General features: G+C 41.1%; 1 protein-coding gene across 2 annotated transcripts; it reads right to left on the bottom strand.

Annotated features, from left to right (window-relative positions):
- Positions 1-255: 255 nt before the first annotated feature.
- LOC131970873 (rho-related GTP-binding protein RhoU-like) lies at positions 256-7109 on the bottom strand. Of its 2 annotated transcripts, XM_059332233.1 has the most exons (3): positions 6650-7109; positions 6354-6412; positions 256-2178 (listed from the first exon to the last, which is right to left on the bottom strand). In XM_059332233.1, exons 1-3 carry the CDS (start codon positions 6918-6920, stop codon positions 1690-1692), a joined length of 819 nt encoding a protein of 272 aa, XP_059188216.1. In that variant the 5' UTR covers positions 6921-7109; the 3' UTR covers positions 256-1689. The 2 variants fall into 2 exon arrangements, 1 of the variants encoding a protein (XP_059188216.1); XR_009394293.1 differs by lacking the exons at positions 6354-6412; positions 6650-7109 and adding an exon at positions 3523-3748 and having other exon boundaries at positions 2072-2178.
- Positions 7110-16279: the final 9170 nt, after the last annotated feature.

The raw sequence follows: 16279 nt of genomic DNA, 5'->3' as shown, positions 1-16279 counted from the left end.
ACACATGCTTGCAAAAACAATGTTGGTAGGTGACCAGTAATTATGAAATATTTTGATACTTGAGCTTTTAAGTCAATAAAATGCTTTATAATTGGCTATGATTATTGTGATAGGGCAATGTGAATATGTATGAGTGCTTATAAGTATAATTATACAGTGCCATAAACACTTATAGACACAATCCTCTGTATTTCACTGAAACTTTGCTGCAAATATCTTGAAACATTCCTTTTGTTCAATAAAACACAGTTTACAGTTGTTATAAACTTTAATCAAGGCTTCTGGGCATATTAAATGATCAGCGATGGCAATGAAAATAACCATGAATAAATATAGAAATAATAACTTAACTTCAAACTAACAGTCATACAAAGTACTACAGCAGTTGGGGTGTAAAGTGACAAATAATACACAATGAGTCAAAAACAAAAGAGTGTATATCTCAGACTTCTTGCCTCTAAACAAAACCTGGGTCTCATAACATCTGTGGGGTTTGTTTTAACCTCCTGGGAGTCTCAGACGGATGGAGTTAGTCACATCAGGTCAAATTTAGAAAGAATCCTAAAATCCTGATCACATAAGCGTCCCGGCTTCAAGTTCCAGTAATTATACTGAGGCTAATAAAGCCAAGAAAAAACAAGGATATTATGGAGAAAAGGGAGCATCAAGAATCATGAAAGTGAGGAGAAAAGAATCTTGTAACAGCTGTTTCAAGTGAGCTTTGAAAGCAGCAGTGCCTCATTTCAGATGTACACATTTTTGTACTCAAATTAATCTTTTGAAGGCATTTTATGCAGGAGCTGTCACTCACTGTTTGTAGTAAGCATTCAAACGCAGCTGATCCTTCCCAACTCAGTGAAAGTGAAAGAAAACCCCCCAGATTCACTCACGTTTTGGGACAAGTTTTGGTGTTTTCCTTGCTAGATTTTAGTTTTTTCAATGGTATTTTTATAGCTTTGAGTGGCCCAGAACACAGAAAATAATAAGAAAAGAGAAAATACAGATCGTAGGCAGGGTCTCTGCAGATACAGACCCCACAACACACTTCTAGTTCGAGAGGGATTATTGTTGTGTAAATCTAGACTTTTTTTCTCTTGTATTAGACTCGCTTAAACCTGAAGACCAGAACATCATCAAACAGTGTTATTAAACAGATGGTGGTTACTTTTGTTAACAGTTGAATCCAGAAATTACAGATTGTGCTTTGTCAAGTTGGGGGACCTGCGAGACACAAAAATAATAATAAATAATGAAACAGTAGAGGCAGAGATATCCTGACTTTTTTAGTATGTTAGGCTCAGAAATCTTTTCCTAAATGCAATTCAATAACATCTCTCATTTGAACCTCCCTGCCTGCTAAATGCTCAAAATTCACACTCTTAGTGTCAAACCAAGGTTTCTGTTATAATTTAAAGTCTCGTGCATGTGAGCAGCTGTCAAAAGACATGTTACGACTGCTTTCACAGGCTGTTAAGAGCTTCTTAATGCAAGTAAACTGTGTAAAATCTGTGGAGTCTCTTGCTCACACTTTCTCTGTCGGTCTGGGGAATTAAACTGCCAAATGTCTAAGCTCTTCTGGACCTCGTGGTGTTGTGTGGTGATAATCCCCACCCATCTGGCTGAAACAAACCAAATCTACCAAAGTATTTTCAAACATGATGTGACCCAGGTTTGTAATGATGCAGGCGCTCACTTGAAGTCGCAGCTCTGCTCTCCCATCAGACAGTTGATCTTCTTCCACCAGGTCTCCGAGAGGCTCTTGAGCTTGTCGGGCGTCTTCTTCCTCAGAGTCAGCCTCTGCTGCTGGACGCTGCAAGTGTCTGTCTGCTGGATGCTGGCCAAGATGGCAGAGTCGAAAGCGTCCTTCAGGTTCTTCTGGGTCAGCGCGGAGCACTCGGCGAAGCTCACCACACCGAGCTCCTGGGCGAGCTGCTGGCCCTCCTCGGTGCCCACCGGCCGCTCCTGGTTCTTCGCCAGGTCGATCAGCACCTGGACGTCCTCCCTCAGGTCCAGCTGGGTGCCGACGAGAACCAGGGGCGCGCCGGGGCAGTGCTGACGGATCTCAGGCACCCACCTTTCGATCAGGCTGCGGAATGAGCAGGGCCGCACCACGCTGTAGCAGAGGAGGAAGACATCGGCGTTCTTGTAGCAGAGAGGTCGAAGGCGCTCCAGCTCATCCTTCAAGCCGGAAACACAGAGGTCAGAGGTCAGGTTAGAATAAAACTGAGTAAGTGTCTCTCAACACTTACTCACCTTCCTCACTGGTCTGTTCAGTTTCATTTTTATAAAAAGGTTCCATCATTGGCTAAAAAAGCTGGTCACTGCAGTTTTTTTAACCAACAAACAGGAGGAAATAGTGCATTTTTGAGGACCGTTTTCCGTCGTGGATTAATCCACAATTGGTGCTCTAGTGCAGAGGTTTTTTGAGCCAAAGTCCCCATACAAATAGAGAAAATACTCTTGACCCCTTGTGTAGCCTATTCATATACGTCTCTTGGAAAAATTTCACCAAGTCCTTTTTTCCCCCTCAGTAAAATAAATCATGGCTTCACAGTGTCACTGAGGAGCACAGTTTAACATTTTTAACAGGATCTAGTTACTCCCAACAGTTTAGTTTTATTTTTGGTTCAAGTTTTGAGACATGTAAAATAAAGTGATTTTGACAGAAATATCACAATTTTGAGGTTCCTTTTGGTTACTTTGTCTAACAGAAACTTTAGTAACCTATGATCCGTTCATGGACTGTCGGAAAGTTAAAATTCCGATGATAATGCCTTTGTTCACAATTTCTTTCTACGATAAGCGGTGTATTTTTGGCAACTTTTATAAAGGAAAACATACTTTTCAAACCCACCGACAGCTTGGTTCAGAGGGTTAAGGGACCAAAATATTCCAGTTAACGCTGATGAATTGAAAACAGTGGACTGTGGTAGCAACCTGTCAAACATATGGTAGCTCCACACTAAAACATCCCGCTTTATCATCAATTTTACTCTTAATGGGACCATAAGTTACAAAACTAACATCATGCTGTATTGATGAAGACTTAAACCGAACAATTGAGATTATATACTCATTATTAGAATGTATACTGAGGTCATAAATCTAATAAGAAATAGGCTCATATTTCCATTGTCTTACATACAAACTGAGTTCTTTCTGCAGCCAGAGGTGTCGCCCCCTGCTGGCCACTACAAAAATGACTTAGGCAGTGTGACGATTTCTAATATTTTTCACAGAGATGGCCAGTCAATTTTAGTAACGTAATTTTATAATCTACGTAATAGCGTTGTTTTACGTCGTTATGTCATCACGCCCTGATATCAGCGCCGTTGATTAACGGCTCTGCGTGACATCACATTTAGCAACTATTAGCTACAAATAGACCTGCCTGTAGTAACTTCCCCTGAAAATGAATTGGCAACAGTGTGGCTCAGGGGGAGCTGCCGCTGATAGCAGGTAATTTAGCAGAAATGGCGGGCAGTGAAACAACCGGAGGAACGGTAAAAGTGGAAACTGTACCCGACGAAAGGAAAAGAAAAGCCCCGTTGACGGAGAGAGACAGAAACAGATGTTCAGCTGGTCTTCTTTCTACTCGATCGGTTAGTTACAAAACATGCCCATTCATTACCACCATCAGTAATGTTACACTCTCTTTAACACAGCGTTTATATCGGTGCTTCAAATTGGGATTAACGGTTAAAAAACAACCGTTAAATTGGACGGTAGTCGGGATGCTAGCGGTAGCCATGTTGCTAACAAGCTATGTTATTAGTCAATATACAGTTATGAAAATGTCGCTTTACCTCTTCAGTAAACGTGCTTGCGTCTTCTTCTTCTACTACAGTAGACACGCTCATTTCCTTTCTATTGTTTCCAAAGTACGGCTGTGTTGACTGTAGACTGTATACACCTAACATGATGTAAAATGTCAACCTATGGAAAGTTACGTTATGGAAAGCGGTAGGGTTGTCTTTACTACAGCGGCGCAAACATTAATAACACTTGGAACCGCTAGGGGGTGCTAAAGGGCTAACAGTAGAAATGCTGGCTGTTGCCACATTAACCCATAACAACCCAGACCTATTTATCCTTGAAGGAAAATTATGGGGGATATACCACAGACCAAGTGGACCATATAGAACACATTTATGATGTTTAAAAAAAAAAAAAATACTACCCCTAAATGTCAAAGATCTGTGGTGTGACATTTATGTTACATTGAGCGTTTATGGTATTTATGTTTATGGTATTTCTTATTTTAAAATAAATAAACTAGACACCTACAGAAACACAAATTTGCCTTTTTCTTTACATCTCCACAACATATATCAAATTTGTGACAGGATAGGATAGGATTTTTTTTGTTGTTGTTTATATTTGGTCAAATGTACTTTAAATTGAACAGCAGAGCATATATTAATTTAAAATAATTCAAACAGTGAAAATAATTAAGTGGCCTATTACCATTTTTGTTATTGGGACAAATACGTCACATCAGGTTTTTAATTTTTAGGTTAAAAGCCTGATGTGACATATACATCACAACAATATTTTTTCTAACTTGTTTTATATTAATTTGTTCAGGAAATATGGTCAAAACAGGTTAAATGCAATACAGGATATTAACAGATTAGAATTGTGAAATTAGTTTAAACTTAGCCTAGTAACAAAAAATAAGCTTTTTCAAATTAGCTACTTTTCCGCATTTCTGTTTCCAGTCACAGCCACATTTTGGAGAAGTCACTTCTTGTCAAAGTCACATGACCACCACACCAGGGTGTTGAGTATGTGTCACTTAGGGATTTAATGAGTTAATGTCAAGCATAAAGCTGAATATGGGAGATTATAGAACATTTAAAGTGTTTGTTACCATGGGTTCTTATGGGTTAAAACCATTAAAACCCATAAAAAAGTTTTAATTTAACCTTTTAACTTGTTATCATTCTGCCACCTTTTAAAGAGAATTGGGTTTGTGTGTAGTGGATTTTTTAGGGATGATAGCAGCTCAACAATAGATATCACATAGAAGTGGTGTACATCACCTGTACATCACAGCTGTGACCCCAAAGATTCATTTGAGATGCAGTTCAGTACTGTCAAGTTGTTCAAGTCATACATCTCTAATAAAATGACTTAATCAATGAATTAAACCTATTAAGGTGTATGAGGGTTCAGCACATTAATCTTTGGCGTTCTGAAGTCCATTTCTATGCTTAACATACATTGCAGCAACTTTTGTGTTGATACCATTTGTTACACAAATTCTGTGCTGAAATAGACATTTTTTTTATTAGATGTTATCATGTTGGAGACATTTTCCAGATTTCTGTATTTTCAGCGATTGGATGACGAGCACTTCTGTTCTTTAACTGCTGAGAAACCCTTATTGTCAATATACACAGGAAAGCTATACATTCTCTGAATGCTACAGGCTGTGTAAGAAAAAACTACTTAATTTTCACCTACCTCCATCGCTCAGGTATCAGGGACACTTTTTTTTTTTTTTTTTTTTACAAATGTTGCTGCAATTTTTAAATAATCCTACTGTTTCATTTGACTTCATCATGCTAAACAAAGACTTGATTTTTTTTTACTTAAAAAGAAATAAAAAGCACTGAATCTCGTTCCCCAGCTTATTTCTAGGGGTAAAATGAAAGCTCCTTGAAGAAAAGGTTTGTTGATGGATAAGAAACACTCAACCAAAAGAGGGCGATGCAGCACAGGGTGAAAGAGGGGGCAACACTTCTGAATTACCAACTGGGTTTAATTCCTGCAGGGGGCGATGTAAGGTGTGGGGTCACAGGACTACTTGTCACTGGGGGGCAACTTAAACTAAAAAGGGTCTTAAAGGATTTCAGTCCAGGACTAAAAGCAGGCTGCAGGGAGCAACCACAACAGAAACAACTGTGAACGTTTATAGCAACAACAATAAGTGACAAACACTTAAACACTGATGACTTACATTGATTGATCCGTCAACCAGACCCCATTTCTATGATGTCAAAGGAATGCAAAAAGAAGAGTATTGCTGAGTGATTGGATTTCCAATAAGGGAAAACTATTATTCATTCACCTGATATACACACGGTTAAAAAAAAAAACAGTTATTTTTCTGGAAAATTAATGTGTTCTATAGGGTTTTTCTTGTTTTTTCTACATTAAGTGCAAATGCCATAGAAAACTAAATCATTTTTATTACAGGTATTAACCATACAATGGACTTGGAACTGTTTATTACCTATATTTTTCTGAATAATTTATCTGTAAAATAACTTTTGGTTGTTTACTGTTATTTGACGTTAAGTGTTACATTTGTTGTGAATCTCTGAAAGAGAGAAGGTGCAGCTCACCTGTCCAGCCGTGTCACAGAGCTGCAGTCTCACTGGTTTCCCGTCAACCACAACCATCACTGAGCAGATGAACAATTATTGTACATGTTAAATGATTTAGCTACATTATATTTATTGTAATACAAGCTTCGTCTGAGGTACAAAAAGCGGGAATGTACACCATCTACCAGCTTTAAAACAGAAAACTTGACATGCGAACGACTAAAAGAACTACAGCTTTAGGTAAAATCTTTTCAGGTGTGCGTAAAACCTGTGCGTAAAGCTCCAAAAACAGCCACACTGCTGTTAGACATTACCGGTGAAGTTGTCAAACGCTGTGGGAACATATTCCGTCGGGTATCCGTTGGTGGTGTAGCTGACTATGAGGCTGGTCTTGCCCACAGCTCCGTCTCCAACCAGGACGCAGTTCACCTTGCGCTCAGGTGCGGAGCCGGACCGCCGGCGCTTCACGCTCAGAGGGAAGTCCCGGTTCTTTAAGCGCCGAATCGGCATCTGGGGGCTGTCTATCCCGCACATTGGCTCCGATACCCGGCGGGGCTTCTGCTTCCCGACATCCTGAGGAAGCATGGCTCTGCTTTTTTAGACTAGGAAGGATTTGTTTTGGTTGTCAGACGGTTCAGAGTCTTTGGAGACTCCCTGTGTGCTCCATCTCCTCAACAGCTTACGTTTTTTTCTGCTGCTGGTTTAGTTTGCAACCCACAAACGCATTTAAAGCGCCAAACGATTTTTAGCTGCGTTTCGTGTGAGCCGTGGCAGAGATTTGAGGCGCGCAGTGGCACAGCCGTCGGGTTTCTCCGCGCAGCAGGAGCTCCTGATTGGCATTCTCCCTGCATCTGCTGTGGCCGTGATTCCTAAGAGGCTTACCGCGCAGAGCACCATATGAGGCTCCAGAGATTTCCAAGTGAAATGAACTAAGCTTACTGGAAACCTTTATCCCACAGAGTGAAACATACAGTATGTCACCCGCTTGAGCCAATTAAAACATAGAAATATAAACTTTCATACTGATTTATACATTTTTGTGCAGCAGTCTGCAACAGGAGCCATGCAATAAATAAATAAACAGGTTTATCTGAATCTTTTTTTTAATAAAAGTTATTTTCCAGACATTTACTGTATTATCTAGAGGGATTTTCTTCAGTTTTTCTCTACATTTTGTGCAAATGCCATTTTAAAAACGTAAATGACGTTTCTTGCAGTATTGAACATAAAAATCTTTTAAATCTGATAATGCCAGTATTATTCAATAACTCAGTGGTCTTGAATGTTAAATTACACTGAATTCAATATAAAAATACAAAAAAGAATACACATTGCTGAATGTAAAGCAGCTTAATGTTTTCTTACAGTTAAACCTTAAACTTAATGTAACAAATGTCAAAAAAGACAGTTAAATAAAATAAGTCTGACAACAAAAGTTATTATTTTTATAGATATGTTTTTTTTTAAAATACAGATATTTACTGTATGTTGTTATTTCTAAAAGAAATTATCAGTAAAAAAAAATGTTCTGCTGCATTAGTTTTTATTTTTTTGCAGCTGTCTACCAACAGTAGATTGTCTTTAACTATAAAAATCTTCACAGATTGAGCTCCTTGAGATAAAACCTGTCCCCTCTGTTCAGTAAATCGTAACATTTATCAATAATCATATCATTCTGACTCACTACCTCTGTGTCCAATTAACTCGATCAGCCTCATGTTTCACCTCCACCAGCCTGTTTATATGGAAATATGCGGAGGTGATGTGGCGGGCCGACGCCCCCTAGTGGTGGCATCACGTCAGCTGTTGGGACTGAGGAAGCAGGAGAGGATGCAGCATGAATCATCGTTTCTCATCACTGTCAGCAGCAATAAATAAACAGCAGAGAGAGAGAGAGAGAGAGAGAGAGCCTGGAGCTGAGAACAGATTAAAACATCAAAAGAGGAGAGAGGGGGCTGCAGCACTGTATAGAAATCTCAAGCAAACAAGGGGGGAAATTGTTTTTTGGGTTAAATGTGTTTTTATTAACAAAAACACACATTACACACATAGTTCTGCTGATATGGGGGCTTAAAAATATGACCCTTATAATAATGTTGAGAATTTACAGTTACACTTTCTAACATGCACATAGTTAAAATGCATTACAATCTGCGTATGACACTTTAAATATTCATACTACTTTATTACAATCATAGCACATTATAAAGCATGTCATAATGGCTTATAAGGTCACATGTCATTATCATTTATAATTGCCGGTCACTCACTGACATTGTTCTTAAAAGCCCCCGTCTATGATGCATTGTAAACATACTAATAATGCTTTATAGGGTTAGGATAATCCTGACCCCCAACCATAACCCTGTAATCACATTATAATGCATTCTGACTGTGAGAATAATAATACACTATGGTCCTTGCAAAAACAATGTCTGCAAGTGCCCAAGAAGAATTATGATGCTTGACCTTATGTTATTAAAAATGCTTTATAATGTGTTATGATTATTGCTATAAAGCATTATAAGTATTATGCAGATTATAATGCATTCAAAGTATGTTTACAATCCATTATAGGCATGGGAGTCATAAAAAGTGATACCAATTTTTTCATTTCTTGAGCATCTCAGGCCATTAAAAATCTCTGCAACACCTCTTTTAGGTGCCTCCTACATCCATTATGTTAGATAAGTTAAATAAGCAATTAATTGAAATTATTATATTGCATAAATCGGCAATATGGACTGTGAAATATAATGAAAAATATGCAGGTTTTACAGAACTTGTAGCTGTCAGATGGAATCCTTAATCGAGTCTTCATTAAAGGGCAAAGGCATTAAACTAACGTGGTTTTATTCTTTCATTACAGACGAGATGAGCAAAAAAAGCTCCCTGAAACACAGCAGGCGTCTCTGTGTGTCTTCACTTCTGCAGGAGGCTGCAGAGACACAACAACATGGTGAGAAAGCAGCAGCAGTGTGTGTGTGTGTGTGTGTGTTTGTGTGCGTGCGTGGGAGGCAGAATGTGTTGCCATGCATTGAAAAGCATCAAAAACACCAGTGAGTGGGAGTGAAACCATACGTACCCGCAAAGAACAAGACTCCTTTTCAAACACACACACACACACACACACACACAGCACACACACACAGCACACACTGTGTTTACATACCAACGTGTCATTAAATTGTCAGTCTGTCCAAATTTCTTCCTTACGACTCACCCTGCTGGGATCCACTGTCGGGGTTATTTGTCTCTGAAATTAAATACTCCGCAGAAATCAGTGCAGTTTTTTTCAGTTTTGACTCTGAATTATTTTCTGCCAAACACAGAATTTACATTTATCGAATAATAATGCAGTAAAATTACAGTAGACTATGTGAATCATTCCAAGGTGGAAACAGAAACGTTGTTTCGGATGGGGAGACACAACAGGACAATAAGGTTAAAACTTTTAAATGATGGATATCACAATGTTCTTTCTTTTCTGACATTTTATGTTTAAATATGTGATGCATTATCTTAGGACATATGTGACAATTTGCATTATTTCCAGATCGTAAATCTGAGGATATAATAAATTGGGTTAAAAATTCTCAATTTTTTTAATTTTTTTTTTGACACATCGAAGTCAAAGGTTATTTCTACGGACTATAGTTGACGGAAGCCACCAAATCAAGAATAAAAATAAATGAACTACTCAATAAATAAATTAATATGCCAAAAAAAGAGAACATTACTAGATGCAACAGGACAATAAGGTAAAAAGAAATTGAATTATAGATATCACAATTTTGCATTATGCATGTATGCATTACAGGGTTTCTGAAATATTATGTTTAAAAATGCAATTGATGCATTATCTTATTAAATATGTAAAAATGTGTATCATTTTCTGGATCAGCAATCTGAACATTTAATAAAACAGGCTCAAAATGGTTATCCATATGGATTACGGTGAATGGAAGTTGCCACATCTAAAATAAAGAAAATAAATGATTAAAAAAATAAACATAAAAAAAATACAATTTATCATTAAAAATTACTATAAATAAATAAATATCCCAAAAATAAAATTCAGAAAACATTTTAACATTAAGTAATTGATAAAATGCAACATGAATTTATATTTCTGTTTTTAATTACTTTATTTATTTATTTACCCCTGCATTAATGGTGGAAAATAGTAAAAAAAAAAAAAAAACTACAGTTTTGAAGCAAAAGCTTCAGATTTAAAGCCTGGTGTAATAGAAGGGATCAAAATTTGTGGTTCTGATGGGTTTCATCTTTATCTCTAAGGGTCTAAGTGTGGTCTTGGATGCACAATTTATTTTAGACTTAATAAAGGAGATGAGGTTGAACTTCTAAAATGTAAAAACAAACAAAAAAAGGCACAATTTTACAAAATGTATGCCGTGTTTCAAAGCCAAAATGATCTAATAATAGATAGTAGACCTACTTCATTTGCAGAATCATTTACAGCTTATAGCATAGCATATTGTTTGTACTTCTTCTGTATACTTATAAATTCTTATTAGGTCATTGACCAAATTAAGTCCTAACCTGAACCATGAGCCCCTGCTTCTCCAAAAATCTTACTCTTACTCTCCTATACTAAATTTGATCATTGTGAAGGCAGAAAAAATAGTCTCTCTGCTCCTCTACGGCTTCAGATCTGCTAAAAATAATCTTTAACCAGCCGCTGAAATCACTGCTTAACAGGATTAACGAAGAGTCAGAGAAAAACAACAGAGATCCACCAAGTCTGTGAATGGAGACGTCGGGCAGCCCGGCTCCAGGGGCTGGCACAAAACCCAGAAAACCCATAAACCCTGGCAACTCACATGCACACACACACACACACACACACACACACACAGACACACACACACACACACACACACACACATATAACGTACAAAGCTGCTATTCTCCTCATGTACAAACAGTCTCCCTCCTCCTCCTCTTCCAACATCTGATAAACTAGACACCTAATCAGAATCTTTGGGGACCCCGGGCCTCCTATTGGAGTTTGCAGACCAGGCAAATACATTAACTCAATTTAGAGTTTGGGATTAAGGACCCACCCCTCCCCCCTTACAACACACACATAGATACAAACACACACCATCGACCCTCCTCCTCCTCTTCTGCCTTTCCTCCTTCTCTCATCTCTCTTTTTGATGGGATCAGCTGAGCGCTACATTCTCCTCTTCTTCCCCTGCACCCTCTCTCTCCCTCTCTCTCTCTCTCCCCCGCTCTCCCTCTCTCTCTCTCTCTCTCTCTCTCCCTCTCTCCCTCGGGGGACTGGGGTGCTCGGACTCTATAGTTATGGGCCGGGGCCATCTGTCACCGTGCGCATTCACGCAGCCACCAGAAGGCCGCAACATGTGCAGATTTAAATGGAGAACCCAACTTTCCCAGGACACACAGGCCTGACCCCGGCAGCCGCGGCACCCACCCCCTCCTCCTCTTCCTCCTCCTCCCTCCCCATCACCCCGTGCCTCCCCCCTCCTCCTCCCCCTCTTCTCTCCCATCCCACGACCATCACCAGCATCCCTAAAAACCCAGACCCCACCCACCTGCCACACCCTCCTCCAACACCACCAAGAAATACTGTCTGCATGTGAATCAGTGAATTAGAGCCCCCCCAAACCTCCTGGACCAATCATCCACCCCCCACACAAGCCACTAAGTGTGTGTGTGTGTGTGTGTGTGTGTGTGTGTGTATGTGTGTGTGTGTGCGTGTGTGTGCGTGTGCGTGTGTATGGTAATGGCTGTGCAGCGTGCACAACCACCTTCTTTACACACAATGATGGATTTCCACCTTACGTAGCAGCTGATGGTGAAGGGGGAGGAGGCTGGGAGGAGATGGGGGTGAGGGCAACCCCTGGTGGATGTGTGAGAAAGAGAGAGATCAGCTGATTGGTAAAATTGATTGTGAAGAAGAGAGGGAAAGGAAGAAGGGGAGTGTGTGTTGAGCAGCAATATGAGAGTGTGTGTGTGTGTTGTGGTTTTTGTGGTTTGCGAGGAGGGGTGGTGGGGGGGTGAGGGGTGGGAGGGTAACAGGATTGGTCTTGTCTGTGGGACCCACGGGGAGGACAATGGGACCGGCGGGGGTGGGGTGAGTGTCACACGCTTTTGCTTTGTGGCTCGGTCAACAGGCGTGTGCCACGGGTGTCGTCTCGCCTCCCCTCGCCTGCTGTCTGACTCCGGGGAAAGGACCGGCAGCCATGAGAACCGGGGCCCCGGGCCCTTTAATGAGGGGCGTGCTGTTTCTTATCAAAGATGGACAAGCCATCATTACAATCATCATTAGAAGCTGCACAATGGAGCACGCCTCCCTTAGCTATGGATGGGAAAATCCTCCTACAGAGCTGCGGCGGCGGCGAAGGCGGTGGCAGTGGGGGATGAAATAATCACACAAAAAAAAAGAGCACAAAAAGTCTCAGTGAATGTGTCTATTTAGTGAATCTGCAACAGTCACGTCTGGTGAGGCAGCACGGCTCATCAGATGCAACACAGAGAGTTTCCGCTCCAAACAAAAACAAAATCCTCAAATTCAAATTCTGTCGCTCTTTTCTCTCTTATTGTGGCCAGTTTTTCATGAACTGACTCAAATGTCTGATGCTGTGTTCACATCATCTGGGACATGCGGTAGACATGATTCCCTTCAAAGTGCTCACATCCTGAGACAATTCAAGGAAAAAATACATCCTTTAAATTTGTGCATAAACCAATAATTCACTCCATAATCAAAAATAGATGGATAAGTAGAGTTTTTCTCCGACCCATAGTGCAGTTTTTTCAATTCTAATTGTTTTGGTGTGAGTTGCAGAGTGTTGCAGAGATATCAGCTATAGAGATGTCTGCCTTCACTCAGATATAATAAACTACAAGTGAGAATGTTTGTGGGGCCCAAAAAATGCATTTGAAAAACTCCTCTTCTCTTTACAGAAATAATGGCCCAAACAGACATTGTGTTTGGCGCTTTCAGCAGAATGCCATATAGTTCTATATATTCAAGAGAAAGCAGACATCTCTTGTCAACATGCCAAATAATCTAGGTTGATAAATAGCTCTGCAGGCAAGAGGAAAGATTTGTATTTTTAAATTATGGGGTGAACTGTTCCTTTATTACCTTTTAAACGTAAGATTCAGTATTGAGCTTTCCAGGCAAAACCTGGATATTGGTCCAACATTTTGTCTCTGTTCTTTTACAGATATAACGCCCTGCTCTCAAAATAATCCAGGTGCACGTCGGTACACCTGAAGTGATGAGGCTGCATGTGGATTAATGGAAACCTGATAAGATCAGCGTCAGTATTCTGCATAATGAAAGACGAACTTTGCTACTTTTATGGTTCGAGTCTAAAGTTGAAGTTGTGATTAGACTTTATAAGAAGCAACACATTCTTTGGTGCTGGCAGTATAGTCAGTGAGAGAAAGTGAAAGAAAAATTATTCAAAACTGTTTGGAAGAATTGAGAGGAAATTTGCAGCCGGGATCAGGAAAGGAGTGTAGTAGAACTTCAGGCTTCCTTTGCTTTTGGATCTCGCAGTAAGTTTTCCTCCATCACACAGAAATTATGATTTTTTTTTTTTATCATTCAGCACTGTGTTTCATTGGCTCTGCGGGGGCTGGGAGTCAGATCTGTCCAGGTTACCGTGTCGTGCACCGTAACCCTGCTCTGAGTTTGTCATCATTAATGTTCGGCCAAAAAACATGTTGCTCCGCTGTGGCCTTTCTCAAGAGTCTCCTCCAAGTCCTTTTTAATGCTCTCCGCTGGCCTGTGGCCCTGGCCGCAGGGAGCATTGTCATGGTGCTGAAGGTGGAGGGGATACTGGGAGGAGGTGTGTGTGTGTGTGTGTGTGGGGAGGAGGGGGGGCATGACGCTGCAGCAGTGGCAGCTGGCGGCCCAGCTTGCAGGGGCCATCTCTTCACAATGGAGAGCCTTCCCCCTGGGGCCAGTGATTTAGGACAGGGCTCTCTGGACAGGCCCCTGGAGAGGAGGAGAGGACACTGGCTTTGGAGGAACGCACCCACCCTCCCTTCCTCCCACCTCCACCTCCCCTCCTTTTCCTTGTCTTGTCCTCTAAAGCTTCCCTGCTGGTTCCCTTGCCCCCCCTCCAGCTCCTCCACACACTCCTGACACCCTCCCCTCATCCCACCGTGGCTAAGCTCTCTCCTGGGACGAGCAGCCAGGCCTCTGGACGGGGAGCATTCCTGAGGTGTAGCACGCTAACGCTAGCCGGACACAATAGGGGGACGACAACAGGTGCGTGTGGATCCTCTGTCGTCCAGCGGCAGCTGAGAGATAGGGACAGGGGCTATTATGGCGCCATTATCCGCCACTGCTCTACCGGTGGGCTGTCGGACCTCCTTTTCTCAAACAAAAACAAGGCTTTTTATGTGTAACCTGGTCTTGTACCCACCCTGCTCCGACAAGCCTCTCTTTCATCCTCCTACCCCAGCTAGCACCTGCCAACCCCGGGCCCTCCAAACCAGCCCAACGGCCACTTATCCCAAGACTGGATTCAATTCAATCGAACCCCAACTGCAAGAAAACCTGAGCCCACTTGTTTAAAACACCCACCACTTATAGCCACCATATTGGAGCCATAGAAATTATCCAGGCAGCCACCTCTGTACGCCGAACGGCCCCCCTCCTCCCCCCCCCCCCCCCTTCCTCCTCTGTCCCTCTGAATTATGTTATGTCTCAAATGAGCAGTCATACAGCAGATTGTGTGGTGCAGCCACTTGATATAACTGGTGACAATGCCTCTAACAGAGCGAGTGTCCTGGGGGGATAGGCAGTATTTGGTTACTGCATCCCTGATCTCTCCCCATTGTGGTCCTCTCCGGGTCCCATGGAAGGTTGAAAGGGGGTTTGGGGAGGGGGACATGTGCGCATATGTGGGCCCACAACGCAGGTGCCTACATCTGTTCATTTCTGGGCAGATGCTCGTGGTTGTAGAGATAGAGAGGGAGAGTTGGAGAGAGAGAGGGGAGGGGAGGGAGGTGGACTTCCTCCATTTACTCTCTCATCAGTCATACTGGTGATTAAGCCTCGATGGAACAAAACTAGAGGACAGAGTTGAATGGTGACAAATGGAGAGTTGCACTTCTTCTGGGTCCAAAAGAAAGAAATTCAAATCGCCCATGTGTTCTGTTTACTCTACATCAAATACACTAAAGTGTTTTGGTCTGGGGTTGATGGACCCTCGCTCCACTGGAAAACAAAAAGGAATGTTACAACGGCACTTTAGACAATAGTGTGCTTCCAACGCTGTGCCAATAGTTTGTTTTACCCGTTTCTTCTTTCAACACAAAGCCAGCTCCATTAAGAAATAATTTTTCCCAGTTTGGTTTAAAAGAACTGGATTTGACTGCACCTCAACTAGTGCTAAACCATTTGGAAGATCCATTGATTAACTGTTTACATAAAAAAATATTTGTTGATGTCATTTATCTTTCACAAAATTTTCTTTGTCCAGCTCCCTGAATTTGAGTTAGTGGAAAATCTTTTTGGGTTTTTCAGTCAAACAAAACACATTTCAAATAAACCAGCTTGCATCTTGGGTAATTTGATCAGCTATAAACTAGTTTTACTGATATTTTAGAGCCAAAACAATAAACAAGTGAATGGAAAAATAATCAACAATGAATTGATCATTTAAATTCCCAAACTGGAGTGTCAACATCAGTGTTGGACTTCACTGATGTTCTCGTGGCTGAATGGGAGCAAATCTCTGCAGCTGTTCCCAAAATGTGCTGAAAACCTGCAAGCAGAGCAAGAGGAGGCTATTCTAGCAGCTGATTAATGATCAATGAGATCACAGATGGGTGTCCACATACCATCATAAGTAAGGTGCTGGTCATCAAGACCTGTGTGCTCCCTGTAGGAGATAAGTGACTTTATTGTTTTATTATTTAATTTGGGT

The sequence above is a fragment of the Centropristis striata genome, chromosome 1 (assembly GCF_030273125.1).
Source record: "Centropristis striata isolate RG_2023a ecotype Rhode Island chromosome 1, C.striata_1.0, whole genome shotgun sequence".
NCBI classification, from domain to species: domain Eukaryota; kingdom Metazoa; phylum Chordata; class Actinopteri; order Perciformes; family Serranidae; genus Centropristis; species Centropristis striata.
Note: the sequence above shows the minus strand (reverse complement) of the source record. Positions and strands in the feature narration are given on the sequence as shown.

Coding starts and splice junctions, on each gene's coding strand:
- LOC131970873 (XM_059332233.1), bottom strand. CDS start 6,920: ATGCTTCCTCAGGATGTCGGGAAGCAGAAGCCCCGCCGGGTATCGGAG. Junction 6,413..6,649: donor AGCGTTTGACAACTTCACCG/GTAATGTCTAAC, acceptor TCATCTGCTCAG/TGATGGTTGTGGTTGACGGG. Junction 2,179..6,353: donor TCTGTGACACGGCTGGACAG/GTGAGCTGCACC, acceptor TCCGGCTTGAAG/GATGAGCTGGAGCGCCTTCG.